General features: G+C 38.1%; 1 protein-coding gene across 2 annotated transcripts in view; it reads right to left on the bottom strand.

Moving 5' to 3' along the window:
- The window catches only part of slc12a4 (solute carrier family 12 member 4), a 51,247-nt gene that overhangs the window by 8,143 nt on the left and 24,283 nt on the right, over positions 1-18,821 (bottom strand). For both annotated transcript variants that reach the window (XM_049471093.1, XM_049471094.1), the window contains exons 3-17: positions 17,300-17,431; positions 16,418-16,564; positions 15,410-15,464; positions 14,645-14,775; positions 12,772-13,013; positions 10,102-10,316; positions 8,348-8,512; positions 7,508-7,606; positions 6,650-6,707; positions 6,325-6,499; positions 4,995-5,113; positions 3,731-3,829; positions 2,532-2,651; positions 2,340-2,444; positions 1,051-1,219 (exon numbers count right to left, since the gene is read on the bottom strand). In XM_049471093.1, the coding sequence (XP_049327050.1) occupies positions 1,051-1,219; positions 2,340-2,444; positions 2,532-2,651; positions 3,731-3,829; positions 4,995-5,113; positions 6,325-6,499; positions 6,650-6,707; positions 7,508-7,606; positions 8,348-8,512; positions 10,102-10,316; positions 12,772-13,013; positions 14,645-14,775; positions 15,410-15,464; positions 16,418-16,564; positions 17,300-17,431 (2,031 nt within the window). The remainder of the gene's footprint in view (positions 1-1,050; positions 1,220-2,339; positions 2,445-2,531; positions 2,652-3,730; positions 3,830-4,994; positions 5,114-6,324; positions 6,500-6,649; positions 6,708-7,507; positions 7,607-8,347; positions 8,513-10,101; positions 10,317-12,771; positions 13,014-14,644; positions 14,776-15,409; positions 15,465-16,417; positions 16,565-17,299; positions 17,432-18,821) is intronic.

Raw genomic sequence — 18,821 nt, forward strand, 5'->3', positions numbered from 1 at the left:
ATTTGTTGTATTGGAATTCAAAACTTAACGTAGCTAACTCAACGCTAAAATTACTATGTCATCTAGCTCGCCATTAATGTAAGCTAGCTTTCCACTAAACGTAGTTCTCTCCCCAGTAATGTAGCTAGATAACTTCCTGCTAATGTTAGTATGTTAGCTAGCTCACCGCTAACGTTAGCTAGCTCTCCGCTAAACTTAGTTCTCTCCCCAGTAATGTAGCTAGATAACTCGCTGCTAATGTTAGTATGTTAGCTAGCTCACCGCTAACGTTAGCTAGCTCTCTGCTAACCTTAGTTCTCTCCCCAGTAATGTAGCTAGATAACTGTCTGCTAATGTTAGTATGTTAGCTAGCTCACCGCTAACGTTAGCTTGCTTGCCCCTAAACTTAGTTCTTTCCCCAAAAAAGTAGTTAGATAACTCGCTGCTAATGTTAGTATGTTTTCTAACTCTCTGCTAATGTTAGCTTGCTTGCCACTAACCTTAGTTCTCTCCCCAGTAATGTAGCTAGATAACTCGCTGCTAATGTTAGCTAGCTCTCCTCTAACCTTAGTTCTCTCCCTAGTAATGTAGCTAAATAACTTGCTGCTAATGTTCATATGTTAGCTAGCTTACCACTAATGTTAGCTAGCTAGCTCTCCGCTAACTTTAGTTCTCTCCTCAGTAATGTAGTTAGATAACTCGCTGCTAATGTTAGTATGTTTTCTAACTCGCTGCTAATGTTAGCTTGCTTGCCACTAACCTTAGTTCTCTCCCCAGTAATGTAGCTAGATAACTCGCTGCTAATGTTAGTATGTTAGCTAGCTCTCCGCTAACGTTAGCTAGCTAGCTCTCCGCTAACTTTAGTTCTCTTTCTGGTAACGTTAGCTAACTCACGGCTAAAGTAAGCATGTGCTTTCCCACTGGCATTAAACGCACAGTCTGAAAATGTAATACCTACAGCAAATTTACAGTAAATTTAAGACAATTTAAGAACTTAATTACTTATTATTTATAAGGAACCCTGTAAAACTGACCTTTAGGAAGAAATTTGCACAATTATTAAAGTTTTACCTGTTCTGAGGCCTGTGTTTCTCCATAGCTATCTAGAAAGTTGCCCTGGATTACTGATCCCACGATTGTGAGACCCTTTCCTGCCTTCAGCTGTGAGGCAAAGGTTAGCATCCTGGGATACTTCACGTGCAGATCTTCATCCAGCTTCAGCAGCACCAGCAACTGGGGTCTAAAAACAGAAGTTACAGAAATCCTGTCAATATACAATCATATGAAAATATTTGGGCAACCTTATTAATCTTAATCATTTTTAGTTCTAAATATCTGGGTGTTTGCAACAGCCATTTCAGTTTGATATATTTAATAACTGATGGACACAGTAATTTTTACTGACTTACTGAAGCACAAAATTGGGTTGGTAACCTCATTGAGCTTTGAACCTCATAGCCAGGTGTATCCAATCATGAGAAAAGGTATTTAAAGTGGCCAATTGCAAGTTGTTTTCCTATTTGAATCTCCTCTGAAGAGTGGCATCATGGGCTCATCAAAACAACTCTCAAATGATCTAAAAACAAAGATTGTTCAACATAGTAGTTCAGGGGAAGAATACAAAAAGTTTTCTCAGAGATTTAACCTGTCAGTTTCCACTGTGAGGAACATAGTAAGGAAATGGAAGACCACAGGGACAGTTCTTGTTAAGCCCAGAAGTGGCAGGCCAAGAAAAATATCAGAAAGGCAGAGAAGAAGAATGGTGAAAACAGTCAAGGACAATCCACAGACCACCTCCAAAGAGCTGCAGCATCATCTTGCTGCAGGTGGTGTCACTGTGCATCGGTCAACAATACAGCGCACTTTGCACAAGGAGAAGCTGTATGGGAGAGTGATGCGAAAGAAGCCATTTCTGCAAGCACGTCACAAACAGAGTCGCCTGAGATATGTAAAAGCACACCTCAGGCGACTCTGTTTGTGGCGTGCTTGCAGAAATGGCTTCTTTCGCATCACTCTCCCATACAGCTTCTCCTTGTGCAAAGTGCCCAGATTAATAGGGGTGCCCAAACTTATTTATATGACTGTATGCAGGGATTAAATGTAGTCTTGGACTTCACATTGTTTTGAATGTAGAGTTTCCATTGAAAGGACAATTGAGTCTAGGACTAGGACTAGACTTAATCCCTGTATGTATTTATCAGACAACCTGTTAGCTCTTGTTCATGTGTTCATGTGTAGGGGTTTCCAACTGAACCAACACCATAACAGTGATATGTGATATGTGCAGAAGAAACTCAAATAAATTTAAAAAAAGAAGCAAAAATAAAAAGCAGATTTTGGGGGGGATTGAAGCAACCAACCTCCAGTTTTTAGTGTGTGGTGGTCCAGCTTCCAAACGAAGAAGAGCATATCTGGCAGCACTCAGAGAAAGACCACGTATCCCATCACCCCACTCCTTCTCTGCCCTGAGGATCCAGAGCATTTTTCTCAGTGCTATTCCAGTAACCTCAGCAACCACTTTTGGGAAACAGTTAATGTGAAACATGACTCACCCCTGGTACTCAATGTACTTGTAGATCATGCCAGCAATGCCCATCGCTACAATGGCATAATACCAGGAAGAGATGAACATGAGGGCCAGACACATACTCATTCCCAGGAAAGACAGAGCCCTAAGAGACAGACAGATTGAGATATACAGGGTGTAATACTAACTACTGAGCTAATATCCCTGGAAGAGGGATGTGGTGTTAGAATAAACCTTGTACTTTCATACCACCATGAATAGAAATTAGGAAAATAGCCTTAATTCACATACTAGTCCATCTCAAAAAATTAGAATATCATTGAAAAGTTTCAGTAATTCAGTTAAATTCAGTTAAAAACTTTATTTTTTTATTGTTGATTATCATGACTTACAGCCAATGAAAACCCAAAAATCAGTGTTAGAGTGTTAGAACTTTAATGTTATATAGGACCAACTGATACTTTTGGCAGTGTGGGCAGTGTGCCAAGTCCTGCTGGAAAATGAAATCCACAAAAACACTGAACTGACTTTGGACTTGATATATAACACAATGGATCAAGACCAGCAGATGACATGTCTCTCCAAAGCATCCCTGATCATCAATACATTTTACATTTTATTTAAAAAAAAATCAAGGGAGCAGAGTCTGGAGGAAGAGTGGAGAGACACACAGTCCAAGCTGCTTGAGGTCTAGTGTGAAGTTTCCACCAATCAGTGATGGCTTGGAGAGACATGTCTGTCATCTGCTGGTGTTGATCCACTGTGTTTTATTATCAAGTCTAAAGTCAGTGCAGTTTTGTTTTCCCAAAAAATCTTACAGCACTTCATGCTTCCCTCTGCTACTGACAACTTTTATGTAGATGCGGATTTCATTTTCCAGCTGGAATTGGCACATTGCCTACACTGTAAGTAAAAGTACCAATTGGTCTTATATAATATTCTAATTTTCTGATATACTGATTTTTGGGTTTTCATTGGCTGTAAGCCATAATAATCTACAATACAATAAATAAAAACTTAATATAGATCACTCTCTGTTTGTAATACATCTATATAATAATATTAAAAAAAATAGATTTTCACATTTTGAAATGAATTACTGAAATAAAGTACCTTTTCAAAGATATGCAATTTTTTAAAGATGCACTAGTACAGGTCATAGATACATCCACCCATCCACACACACACTATGCTGCACACACTACCACTTCCACCCACACTCACCAGTGATAGTATTTAAACCTCGGCCTCCAGTTTGGGGTTCGTAGGAGAGTTTGTACAGCACACGCCAAGTTTACAAACAGGTAACACATCAAGAAGAACCTGGAGGAAGAGGAAAAAACATGGCAATAGTGTACAATAATACAATAAAATTTCCTGAGATACCAGTGTATTGCATCAAATACTGCTTTTCAGGACTTCCAATACACTTAGTCACATGAGGTCAAAATAAAATGTGGTTGTAATCAGAATTTGGTACAAAACCAATACCCACTACGAAAAAGAATCTAAGGAGTCTTTAAGGAGAACAGATGGACACACAGCCTCAGATCGGAGGTGAGTCTTAGAGAGCTTATGTTTAAAAAAATATATTCATATTTGATGCCACATATTGATACAGTATGATACGTTAGATGCAATATATCGCTATAGATCATTATATTGGTATATTATCCCACTCCTCATAGAAGATATGTGGATAATTTTTAAAAAGAAAAATGCAACAACCCAATTCTGCACATTCTAAGATGTGTTTGCATGAAAATTGGGACAAATTAATATAAAACTTAATTCGCTCTTTTTAATTTCAGCTGTTAGAACCTGGATTTTTTTTCCAAAAAAAAAATAATTTTAAGTTTAATGGCTTAAAAATGGAAAATAAATTTTGTAACAATTCCTTAAATTGAGTGTTTTGTCTTGTTTTTTTTTTTTTTTTGGAAATACAAGGTCCTTGCCTGATAGTGACAAAGAATTGGGTACTTTTAAAGCAAACTTTCATGCAAGTGCGGATTTCTTTTTCCAGCAAGACTTGGCTCACTGCCAAAAGTGTCAATTTAGTCTTATATAATATAATATTAAATTTTTTTCAGGCATTGATTTTTGAGTTTTCATTGTCTGTAAGCCATAATCATCAACAATAAAATAAATAAAAATAAAAATGCTTACAATAGATCACTCTGTGTTTAATACATTTATATATTAAAATGTAAAAGTCACATTTTAAACTGAAGTTTTTTTTTACGCAGCTGTATTAAAATATAGACACGTTAGTCTATATAGTTATGCCATTCATAAACGTGACAGTGCTTCTGTGCACATCATCTGAATGTGTATATTGATTTTACAACCACTTCAATAGTGCACGCTAGGTAAAGACAGGACAGCAGCCAAAAGAACAGGATCCTCTATGTGTGCACAAACTGGGGTAGGTGTGTATTTAAAATATCTGTGTGTAGCTTTGCGTGCAAGTGCTTGGTTATTATCTTACATAGAGAGAATAGGAGCCACCATATCCAGCGAGGCGATCAGAATGCCCAGCTCTGCTATGAGTCCGGTCAGCAGCAGGGCCCACGTCGGCTCCCCGTTGGCTTTACCGTGTCCGAATACCTGGAGGATTAAAAACACACACACATATGCAAACCCGGATAAACACATACTTTATCTACAGCATGTCAAGGAAACAATGATTTGCATGTCAGCATGCAAAAAGATCTATCTTAGCTCATTGGTTCTTCGAAATTCAGATAAGGCAAGCGTTTTCCTGTTATAAACAACAGATACTCCTCATCCATATTCAAATTATTTACAGGATATATAAGGATTACATAAGGATTTCCAGGATATGGGCAGGATGTAAATTCCTGGAAGATTACTGGAAGATACTACTAATTTTTTAATGAGTTACAGCTATGGACAGAAAAAGGCAGATATAGACAACAACAGATGGGAAATTAATACAAAATATGTACAGCTCCAAAAAAAAAAAGACCATTTAAAAATGACGAGTTTCTTTGATTTTACCAAATTGAAAATCTCTTGAATATAATCAAGAGGAAGATGGATGATCACAAGCCATCAAACCAAACTGAACTGCTTGATTTTTTTTTTTTTTTTGCACCAGTAGTGGCGTAAAGTTGTGCAAAAGCAGTGTGTAAGACTGGTGCAGGAGAACATGCCAGGATGCATGAAAATTGTGATTAAAAACCAGGGTTATTCCACCAAATATTGATCTTCTAAACTCTTAAAACTTTATGAATATAGAGCTAAAGGCTAAAGCTATTGCCATGTAGATCAGCCAAACCTTTTCTTGTACCAGTTTTCTCCAGTTTCCCAGAGACGTGTAGGAAACAGTACTCACCACTCTCTGGTTGTAACTGTAATTTCTCTAAAGAAAAGACTTCTACTTTTAATAGTTACAGATTTCTCTGTGTTTCTGTGTCTTTTTCTATGTATTACTGCTGTTTACTACAGACAAAGGGCTCTACTGTTCACCCTGCGCAAGGCACTTTGCAAGGCTCTTTGCTATCTTACACCCCGTCAACAGTCCATTTTCACGCCTTGCACCCACACTGTTTAGGAATAAATCTGGTAGTGTATGTGATAAGAGACAGCTAGTTAATGAGTGTAGCAACTTAAAAATAAATTGTTATAATTCATTTGTATAGCCCGTAGAGTTGTAGCCAAACTCAAATGACTTGGTTCTGTTCACAACAGAGATTGGACCTCATGAACCTTCATTAGAGTGAAAAAAATCCTATAATATGTCATTTATTTGGATTATGCAGTAAAAGGTATTGCCTATGATACTTGGGTCTTACCCGGAGGAAAGGAATAATGTTGTCTTTAGCAATGGCTTGCAGGAGGCGTGGAGCTCCAGTCAAAGACTGTAGTCCTGCCCCCACTGTGGAAAAGAAGGAGCCAATCACGATGACCCAAGGAGATGGCCAGGAGAGAGTGCCAACAACCAGGTTTTTGCTGACAGCATCTCCAAACCTACAGAAAGATATATATTTGAGAAAGGTTACAGTCATGGAAGCATCCGAAAAATATGTAGACTAGACTCTCTATTTGAGTTTCTTTTTGACATATTAGATTAAAAAAAAAAACAGGCTAAAATTTGGAGATCTTAATCTGAGCACTTACTTGTCTCTGAGAACCACACCTTCAATGCAGGCCCCAAAAATGACCACAGAGCTGAAATCTGTTCAATTATAATTCAGGAATAAATTATTACAGTTTTAATAACATATTTCAGACTGATGTAGACTCAAATGTGTGAACAGTTTCAGTTTAGAATAAAATTGGTCAGTAAAAAAAATAGCTCAATTGATCACGGGCCCCAGATGAGGTAATTAATCAGAATCCAGTAAATATACCTGAATAAGGTAAATAAATCTAAATCCAGATACAATCCAGATCAAATTCACATGAAGTGACCAGGTGTAAACAGGAACCGAAATATCAACTCTTCATCATTGGTATGTAAATTGAACATAAATTCTTCAATTTACGTTTTGGGAAAGCCCACATCTGCATAAATGGTGAGGTGTTATCTTATGAGTGAGGCTAAATACTGGCCAATGTGCTTATGACAAGGCGTTAGCAAAAGTCTTGATCATCCAACATCCTGACCTCACTAATCAAATTAATTTGATTTGATTTGATTTGATTTGACTAATGCCATTGTCATTGAATGCAATCAAATCATCACCACATTGCTCCAAAATCTAGGACAAAGCCTTCCCTGGACAATAGATATAGTTACTCCATCAAAAGCAGGATAAACAAATTTTTATTATCTTCGGTTTTTGGGTTTTAACGAGTCTGTTTGACTGTATCTGGAGTCAGTAATAACTCAGGGTAATTCGATTCAATTGTGCATGATTTTTAATATTTGATACATGTCACTATAAAATAGAATAATTTAGTAATTGAGCCACGATTTAGTGCAAGACGCATTTCTTAGTAAACCACTATCAATCTGCTTAGGGTAAAGGATACAGACAAGGGAGGTGGTTGTAATGGCCAGTATTGTCCCAACAGGAATGGACTTCTGAGCATCTCTCAGATCTCCTGATCTATTGGATCCAGCCATAATGCCTAAAAAACAAAAAAAAAGAAAGGTATAGATATACTAGTGCATCTGAAAAAATCATTGAAAAGTTACTTTATTTCAGTAGTTCAGTTAAAAATGTGAAACTCATATATTACATAGATGTATTACACACAAAATGATTTATTTTAAGCGTTTGTCTCCTTTATTGTCGATTATTATGGCTTACAGCCAAGGAAACCCCCAAAATCAGTGTACTTTTGGCAGTGTGCCAAGTCCTGCTGGTAAATGAAATCCGCATCTCCATAAAAGTTGTCAGCAGAGGTATATCAAACCCAAAGTCAGTGCAGTGTTTTCTCAGAAAATCTTACAGCACTTCATGCTTCCGGCTGCTGACAACTTTTATGGAGATGCAGATTTCATTTTCCAGCAGGATTTGGCACACTACCTACACTGGCAAAAGAACCAGTTGGTCTTATATAATATTGGGTTTTCATTAGTTGTAAGCCATAATCATATAACAATAAAATAAATAAACATTTGAAATAGATCACTCTGTATGTTATACATCTATATAATATATAACTTTCACATTCTGAGCTGAATTACTAAAATTAAGTAACGTTTTAATGATATTCTAATTTTTTTGAGCTGCACTACTATATCTAGTTTTAAAGTTAGAGGTCAGAGGTTCATCAGAAATCTGATCAGGATTACAACATCTATGTAAGAACCGGTTTTGTTTATCTCTGCTGTTAAGTAAAGCATGCACTGGTGGCTGTTTGTACCTGTTGCTGATGGAAAGAAGATTCCGACGAGGAGGGTGAAGGAGGTGGCGATGTCTGCAGACACGTAAAAACCAAACGACTCCATAGAGCCGTGGACATCTACAGAGGGCAGACTGGGTTTCTCCAGAATCTGCCCTTTCTCCATGTAATCACCCCACATGTTCTCTAAAACAGATACACACTCGGTATAAAACAGCATCAAAATGAATTTCTAAATGAACAGAATTAGATTTATTTCCATTAGTATGAATATAAAGCACTGACAGTTCTATAAACGCGAATAGCATCCTATCCAAAAATAACAGTTAATAAATACATAAAAATATACTGTAAATACACTAAACAATAAATACACTGGCAAAAATAGACAAAATATATGTAAATTGAGATGTATATGCTTATTATAGCCAAATACATCTAACAATGAAGTAAGCACATGTTTCTTAGTACGAATTCCTAAAATAAGCAATCACAAAGTCTTAAAATTAGTAAAGTAAGACTTGAATAAATCAGAAATCACTGGTTTATTGGCTAAAATTGGGGCACACGTATCAGAAGAGCTTGACAGGTGCTCATTTTGAGTTCAAATTTCTTTAAACAAGGTTCACTGCAAAAAATCCATTGGCAAAAACTAGACAACATTTATGTAAATTGAGATGTTTATGCTTATGTCAAGCAAAAAAAAAACTGCCAATGGGGTCAGCTAATCGCAAAGTGTCAAAATGAATGAAGTAACACCTAAATCCAGCAAATATCACTGTTTTTTTTTCTTACATTTGGACACAAGAAACAGAATAACTTGACTGCTTAGACTTAAACTACTTAAAATAAGGTGAAAATTCTAAGTGAGTCTGATTAAGATCATTATTCCTAAAATAAGCAAAATAATGTTACACTTATACAGTGCTTAGTAAGACAAAAAAAATAAGATTTATTGCCTTGAAATGTAAAACTTTTACTTCCTAAGATTTAGTTTTTTTGCAGTGTAAAGCAAACTTTGACTGAATAAGATGAATTATTCCTAAATTAAGCAAAGTCATTTTATATTTATATTGCTTGGAATTAGATAATTTCCCTGGCTAAGATTTAGATTTTTGCAGTGTAGTAAAGATGCTGTTCTTTACTAGTCGAATGCAGAATGGAGAGGGTTTTTTTTTTTTAATACCTTGGTGTTTATGTCACATTTATTACTGTATTTTGTACACTATAAGGCGCACTGGATTTTAAGGTACACTTTCAATGAACGTCTATTTTCTGGTCTATTTCTATACATAAAGTGCACCAGATTATAAAATGTATTATACAACACTGGTAAAGAACTGGGGTGTAGCCAAACTGTAATTCTTACAAAAAAAAAAGTCAAACAAGTGCTGGATATTAATTCTCTCCAAAAAAAACTGTTTATTTGGGTGAGTAAAGTGTTTCTGTTTATTTACAGTAATCTTAGATTTCCAGATGTCCTCTAAGGCTGGGTGCAGCAGCATTAGCATTAGCCACTAACCGCTGGCGCTAGCTGCGGTTAGCGGATAATGCCATCCGACAGCGCTACACAGAGGAACCATAATTAATCCGGTAAGCCAGGGTGATATTAGCTAGCGGTTCATCCCACGTAGCTTGTTTTAACACAGTAAACACGCAGACTACAGTACGATAATATTCACCTCTGAACAGCGAAATATTTTATATTTATATATTTTATATTGGCTTGGACAGATGTCCACAATCATCTGACAACAGTGTTTTCACTTCTATACCTCTGATAATTCCACTGGCCATTCCAGGAATGCCTTGGATCTCGGTTATGTTGTTCTGGGCAAAGTACTCGTCACAGTGAGCACTGCTGGCATTCTCTGAAGTGCAGAAGTTCTTCCACAGCTTACTGGGGACTGTCTCATTTCCTCTGATTTCTGTTTTTCCACACACATCAAAAAGATCTCGAGCCAATGTTCTGTTCCCCAGCATGCAGATTCTGCAAAAGGCACAAATAATGAAAGAATTAATGGAACAACATTCAGAGAGATAACATCAGGGTTTTAGATACAAACTTGCACTCAGAAAACTTAAATAAATTCTAATTGGAAAGTCAGTATACTTTGAGCTAACTTTACGTTTTCTGGTTAATCGAGAATGTTTTCTCACCCACAGGTGTGTTCAGTTCAATGCAAGTCCTCTTCTGTGTTACTCACATTGAAACTACTGGTTTTGTATAACCACATGTTTAGTGCTGCAATATATACTACCACTGCACTCTCTACTGCAGCATTTACACACTCACACACAGCACATTCACACTTTCGTCATAATAACTAGAAAAAGACACAGAAAAACAGAGAACTCTGTAACTATTAAACATAGAAGTCTTTTTTTTTATTTATAGAAATTACAGATGAAGCCAAAGAACAACATGTACTGTTTCCTACACCTTCACAATACTTAAAAAAAACTGGAGAAAACTGATACAGGAAGTGTCATGTCTGGCTGACCCACATGGCAACAACACCTTGCTGTGTTCAAATGAGATGCTGTTATTTTTTTTATTGCCCGGTGAACCCTGCTAAAAAAATCCAGCTTAGGACCAGCTGGTCATCCACCTCTGTAATAAAACAGAGAGGTGTTGTAGAGGTCCAGTGGTCTAAAGCGCTGCCACTATGAGGTCGCAGGTTCGAACACCCGCTCATGCAGCTTTGCCATCAAGCTTCCGGCGCTCAGCGGAAGCAAAATTGGCCCTGCTCCCTCCGGGTGGGTAGATGGCGCTCTCTCCTCACATCACTCCTAGGGTGATGTCCACAGCACAGGGCATCTGTGAGCTGATGTATCGGAACCGAGCCGCTGCGCTTTCCTCCAAGCGTGCTGGCAGCTTAGCAAGTGTAATGATCTAATTTTCTTGCCTGGTGAATGCTGCTAAAAAAAAATGCAGCTCAGGACCAGCTGGTCATCCACCTCTGTAATAAAACAGAGAGGTGTGGTAGAGCACAGTAAAAACTGAAATAGCTGTAATCAGCTTCTCCTCGTTTTCACACACTGTAGTTCAGCCTGTGGCTTGTGTGGTGAGGAAGCCCTGTCCGTGTGGAGCTGATTGGCTACCGCCTAGCGAAACTCGCTTCTCATTTGCTTAAAGTTGAAAATATCTGAGCTTCTTGCCACTTGCTTTGCCTTATTTGGGCCACTACCACTCCCAGAGTACTTTGTGCGACGCGGCTGCCACTCTCCATAGAAAACTGTGGGGGGCAGAGCAAAAAACAATCAAAACAAAAGAGTGATTTCTTTGCATGGGACACTATATAACCATATTATATAATATAACCATATTACTAGCATTATTAAAACTGTTGGGAGCATCGGTATTAAAAGCTCTGTATTACAGAATGCTGGGGGGTGAAAGTTTTCTCCTTCAACTGACATCGTGTTGGGGCGCCGAGTGGTCCAATGGTCTAAAGCGCTGCCACTATGAGCGGGAGGTCGCAGGTTCGAACCCCCGCTCATGCAGCTTTACCATCAAGCTGCCGGCGCTCAGAGGGAGCAAAATTGGCCCTGCTCCCTCTGGGCGGGTAGATGGCGCTTTCTCCTCACATCACTCCTAGGGTGATGTCCGCAGCACAGGGCGTCTGTGAGCTGATGTATCGGAACCGAGCCGCTGCGCTTTCCTCCAAGCGCGCTGGCTGCTCGGCAAAGCTCGAAAAGAAGTGGTGGCTGGCTTCACATGTATGGGAGGAAGCATGTGTTAGTCTTCACCCTCCTGGTGTGTTGGGGCATCACTAATGATAGGGGGAGTCCTAATGAGTGGGTTGGGTAATTGGCTGTGTAAATTGGGGAGAAACTGGGAAAAAAAAATAGCCTAGAGCTCTCTCTTTATTTTGAGCAGTGTATACAGGCTATTTGTATGCGCACACAGCTGCAAAGCGAGGACCATTGTTCACCATAGTTCACCATTGTTCGCGTATCCATCTGCACCTCTTTGGTGTGTATCTGAAAGACTGGGGGATATATCCTGGAGGGGTTTTATGAGAGCCAAACATACATTTGCCAGCAATTAGACTTTTAGTTCTGCTTTATACAGCAAAACCACAAAAACTAGCAACTACGATGCTGAGGTTTGGCGGTAGAGTGTTATCTTACTGAAATACATCCTGAGAAGAAATGTGGTTGTTTTTTCTCATGCTGTCTTAGTCACTGAAGTTCTTACATGTGTACCATGTGTTGGTTTCTCAGAAATTCAGATGCAACACCAAAACAAGTGCAATAAAAGGAGGCATGATTGCATGAAGGCATCCATATTGCTCTTGTGCACATACAGTTAAATTCATGTACAAAATCATGCAGCTCTTCATTGTGTTTGTGACAGTTTGCTATGAAGGAAGCTATAAATATGCCAGCTTGAATTTGTATCTTGTTTGGGTGCTCCGTGTGCTTAGCAGTGTACTTACGGGAAATCCGGAGGGTGGAAGACGGACTTGACCGCCCCAGCGTAAATGGAAACAATGGAGATGATGACACAGGCGAGGAAGAGGGAGGCAAACTTGTTCACATATTTCACCCCAACAAACACCACCACCGCCATGAGGCTCAGGCAGATGGTGCCATAGACTCTCATGTTGTTCAGCATGGCACTGCTTCCTGCGTGGATATCTGTGGCATGGAATATGGCCGCCTGAGGCACCAGGTATTTCTGGGGAAGAGAATTGTTGATGAATACAGAACATAAACAAATGAAAAAACAATTGAATTTTACAGATAATATATTGAAGTTTATAAAAGGGGAATTGTCCGGCTTGTCTGCTTATATTCTTACTTTGCTATCTGTAGTTTATTAGTGCCTCTAGAAATTAGAAATCAGAAATATTTAAAAACTCTTTCCTCAAGCTAATGCTAGCCCCACACTTACACACAGGCTACAGTTTCATGCAAATCGAATTAGAAATGAGAAATATTTTTTAAGTCTATCCACAAGCTAATGCTAGCGCCACACACAAACACAGGCCACAATTCAATGCATTCTTCAATACAGTAGAGATAAAAATACACCAACTGACAAAAAATCATTGGGCGTGAAGTGAGACTCACACACCACACCGTGTATCTTTTATGCACAAAAATTACTAGAACAACGCCCACCAAGGTGCATCTCTATTTTTTTATTATTTTATTTCAATTTTTCCCATTTTCTCCCCCAATTACCCAACCCACTTATTAGGCATCACTAGTAATTCCCCACCACACCAGGAGGGTGAAGACTAACACATGCTTCCTCCGATACGTGTGAAGTCAAATCTTCTTTTCTTTTCGAGCTGCTGCTGATGCAGCATTACCGAGCAGCATCACAGCGGGCTCGGAGGAAAGCGCAGCGGCTCGTTTCCGATACATCAGCTCACAGACGCCCTGTGCTGTGGACATCACCCTAAGAGTGATGTGGGGAGAGAGCGCCATCTACCCACTCGCAGAGAGCAGGGCCAATTTTGCTCCCTCTGAGCGCCGGCAACCTCCCGCTCATAGTGGCAGCGCTCTGGAACGCTGGACCACTCGGCGCTCCTAATATGCATCTCTATTTAACTGTGGATGAAGAGTAGCTGCCGGCATCAAGCATTTTCCCCCACAGAGTTCTAAAGAATCTTGTCACACACCAGTCAATAAACTAGCCAATCAAAAAAACAGAATTGTTTTATCCAGGTAAAATTTGCATGGTCCTGCCAATGACTTTCTAAAGAAGATGATGCAGCCTTGACGTGGGAGCTCCATATTCAGCGAGTCATCTATAGTACAGTAGGTCATCTCATCATTTGATTTTTATATTTCCTGATCAAAATTAGCACTTGCATCATAAAATAATGAGAGATGATACTGGGGAATATTGTCTCAAGCTAATACTGTTAACTGTCAGTTTGACCAGAGTCTGTGAGCTTGTCTAGCCAGTTTAATCTTGAGTCCTTGCTCATTTCTGTAGCTAACTTTACATACATAGTAGTAGACTGCTGTGTGTGTCTGTTTACACAGCCTCTTACATCTACAACACACAACCCCAGCCATAACCCCGCCTCCACTCCCCTGTGCACTGACACCCCTCACCAACTCCACCCCTGCCCTTCCCAACAAAATCTCACTTTGAACTCTGGACTTCAAATCTTTGAGGGCCTTGATACACTTTCTAACTTCAGTTTATTAGAGCATGTAACCTAGGTTAGGTTAGCTAGCATTAAAGCTAATAAAAAGGTATTTAATAGTATTAATTAGAAATGCTGTGCTTTAAAGCTAGTTATGTTTTATAGAGCTGTATCCTTTATCTGTAAGGAAAGCTTGACTTACCAAAAATATTTCTATGGCACCCAAGATATACATGGCAGCAGCAAAGGTTGTGCCCAAGTAGAAACAAAGCCCAACGGCTCCTCCAAACTCAGGCCCCAGAGAGCGAGATATCATAAAATACGCTCCCCCAGCTGGAAAAAAAAAAAAACACACACACACATACAGACACATATTATTATCATCATCATTTTATTTACATATGTATATTAGCAACAAGTTTAAAGAGACATGTCATCTGCTGGTGTTGATCCACTGTGTTTTATTATCAAGTCTAAAGTCAGTGCAGTTTTGTTTTTCCACAAAATCTTACAGCACTTCATGCTTCCCTCTGCTACTGACAACTTTTATGGAGATGCTGATTTCATTTTCCAGCAGGACTTGGCACACTGCCCACATTGTCAAAAGTACCAATTGGTCTTATATAATATTCTATTTTTTTTTAAGACACTGACTTCTGGTTTTGCATTGCTGTAAGCCATAATCGTCAATAATAAAAGAAATAATCTCTTAAAATAGATCACTCTATGTGTGTTATACATCTATATGATATATGAGTTTCACATTTTGAACTGAGCACACAGTGAAGAGAAAAAAACAAAAGAAAAAAAACTATTATAATATTAGTTCCAGCTTGCCCCACCAGCAGCACAGATAACATAACCTCTCATGTCCGCACTTGCAGTGAATCACTGTGAGCTTAGGGAAATCAGCCTGTGGGAAATAAAGCTGTTAAGCTCAGATGTAGGACGGCACTCAAGTAATTACCTGGAACAACGCCATTGGTAGCAATAGCACTCATCGATATCGCTGTGAGCATCGTCTGTAAAACAATATTAAAAAGTCATTGTTAGAAATGTCAAAGTTATATAGGCAAAGTTATATAGGCATTTGAATTCAAAAACAGTATAATATTAATGATACTTGATGGAAACTATAAATAAATAATTAAAACTATATAGATGTTTATGTATACAGGTATACACTGGGATGTATGAAGTTCACTGGAATACTGTATGCAATATGACATCTTGGCCTCTACCCTGATAGCAAAGAACCATTAATAAACATTTTGCATTATTATTGCATTACATCTGTTAATGTTTATGATAGAAAAATAACAGTTAGACAAGCTTTATTTATCATCTGCTAATATTCATAGGTTAGTTTTAAAATTCTGACGTTGAATCAATGTTAATTGAAAGGTTTTGGATAGTAGGGGCTCTTCTACATTCATAAAATGATTTTAGGTGAAAGATATGAGATCCCCTCAATTAATATTTATATTAACTATTATTATTATTATTATTATTATTATTATTATTTAAAAAAAATATCCCTTTTTACACTGCAATAACACAGTACGGTCTACAAGAATAAAATACAAACAAATATCTGGATACATTTAATGAAAGTAAAATAAAAAAACATAATGTTGAATTAATGTTACATCAACGTAAAAATGATGTGTACAAATAAATCAATTTTCACATTGGAGATCAATATTGTTTCAGTTTTTGACTTAAAGTAAAAAAAAAAAACAGGCAATTATTGATTTTTTTATCAGTTAATGTAAAGTAAATATATGTTGGGTCTGGTAGGCTGTTATTCATGATGACAGTTGCCAACCAGTGTGGCCATTGCCAGGCCATCTTTTCAGCAGGGTTTTTAATAAAACAATCCACCATAGTGTAACATAGGCTTGAAAGCGGCAAATAAGCTGTTATATGTGTTAATAATAATTATAATATCGCATAATCTCACAACTTAACTCACACAGGAGCAGCACATCAGGACTATGAGGAACGACTGCACAACTCCAGCTGTGCCTACGATCCAGGTGAGACGCAAGAAAAGAATAACCCCAAATATGTTCTGCAGACACGGCAGGTAAACTCCCATCAGCGTTCCCATGTTCGGAGACTGCGCAACAGGACATAAAAAAGGGAGAGAAAGTTTATATTGGACAAGTGACAAAGTGTTCTGAACGTATATTCTATAACTGGAACAATTATCTCTTTCAGACCCTGCATCCATTAGAATGAACATCATGTATTTTCTTTATTTTTAAATGTTTTGTAGCACATACAACTATTTGAGAGCTGTTGTCCTGCAGAATACACTATGAACCAGCCAGTGAACAAGTTTATAAACCAATGAAACAGTAACTTGGTCCCGCCCACTGCAATGGAAAAACAGTAGTACTAGTGCCATTGAAGGATGTAAGAGCTAATTTTTTTACTAATTTAATGTGATTTACAACACTTTTTATTCATGTTTTTTACTTATCAGGGATAGTTTCTGAAATAAAAGGTCAATATGAAATATAAAATATTACATATAGGCTTCCGATGCAATGTAAATAAAAACTGAATATTTTAGTTAACTGGATTTATTTGCTATGTAGATTTTAAAGTAGAATATTAAAGTCTTCTTCTCTGTGCATTACAGACAGAAAACAGCATTCTTACATTAATATGTTGATTAAATAACAGCATAATAATCCAGTTACATCATTCTTAAAAAAAGAATTAGCAAACATCATTGGCAATACTGAGATCCACCAAAATGTCTGATATGTTATATTTTGATAACATATTAATTGTGACAGTCTTATACTAGTGTGTTGTAGTGTGTGTATGTGTGTATCTTTTTAACCTTAGGAATTTTCCTCTTGGAGGCGTCAGCACTTTCCGCCTCCTCGTGCTCCTTTGCCCCCTGAGTAATATTTGTGTAGTTGACCAAGCGGCTGAGAAAGGAGGACACCTTTGGCCTAATGTCCAACTCCTCCTGCAAATAAAACCCCCAAAAAAGGAATTATTTGTAGCACAATGGTGAGAGGTGAAAGGGAAAGATACTTCAGAGTAAAAGTACTTCAGAACAATTCAAACTAAACAAACTAAACTGAGAAAACAGAAATCGTGCCAAGCTGATGCTCTGAATGTTCTTAAATTAAGCAGTGTACTCACATCACTTGAGACTGGCCCACACTACAGGATAACTCCTCTGGTTTTGAGGCTCATGTGCTCTTTAAAGGTTCCAGAAAATCATAAAAAGAGTCCTTATTTAGGGTGATTGTAAACAATGGTCCTACTAGATGATCCTGTAATGGGTGGAGTCTATAATCTAATCTTTAGTCCTTCAATCTTCTTCTACAGCAGCCAGAGCCAATAAACATGAATCATAAATACGAAACCTGTTAAATGTGTACGACCTCATATAGATGGATTTGAAACGGGTATTTTTTCAAAAAGAAAAAGTAAATATATACAACATATGTAAATATGTATGTTGTGACTATGCTGTGTTACAGAAATAAGAGTCCTTGGGCAAGACTCCTAACACTACATTGGCCCACCACTATAATAATGGAACTGAAATATCCTTGTTATAAGTTGCTCTGGATAAGAGCGTCAACTAAATGCTGTAAATGTAAAAAATGTAAATAAAGCTACGTATATCTATATGTCTTCAAACTGAAAAAAAAACAATAGAGCAACCAGAGAGTTTTTTGCCATGAGGTGCCATGTTGAACTTCGACTGACCGCTATGAGAGAGTTAGAGAGTGATAACTCTGAACACTAATGGGTCATATGACACCATAATGTAAGGATCTCATTGCAGTACATACTATAGCCATAAGCCCTGTTGATTTCCTCTGTTCAGCCATGGTTTTATCCAAATCCCTTTTTTTGTTCTTGGCCTTTTCTGAGCAGAAAGCCCTGGTTGCATCTGCCATGTTTATTTGTACCTAGTATGCGAGAAATTCCAATCTTTTCTCGTAATGTAACAGTTTGTAAGAAAATACTACAAGGCCTTAAAGTGTGTGGTGTTTTATTTAAGGTGGATGATGTAGTGTGTGGAGTGAATGAGAGAAGGCTAAAAAAAGGAAGTTATACAGAGAGAATCAACTTGCAGATGCTAAATTTTGAAATGGACTAAGATACGAAAAAAGTATTTATGGCGCCAAGTGGTCCAGCGGTCTAAAGCGCTGCCACTGTGAGCAGGCACTCAGAGGGAGCAAAATTGGCCCCGCTCCCTATAGGTGGGTAGATGGCGCTCTCTCCCCACACCTCACTCCTAGGGTGATGTCTGCAGCACAGGGCGTCTGTGAGCTGATGTATCAGAACCGAGCCGCCGAGCTTTCCTCCAAGCGTGCTGTGATGCTGCTCGGCAATGC

The sequence above is a fragment of the Astyanax mexicanus genome, chromosome 23, assembly GCF_023375975.1.
Source record: "Astyanax mexicanus isolate ESR-SI-001 chromosome 23, AstMex3_surface, whole genome shotgun sequence".
NCBI lineage: Eukaryota > Metazoa > Chordata > Actinopteri > Characiformes > Acestrorhamphidae > Astyanax > Astyanax mexicanus.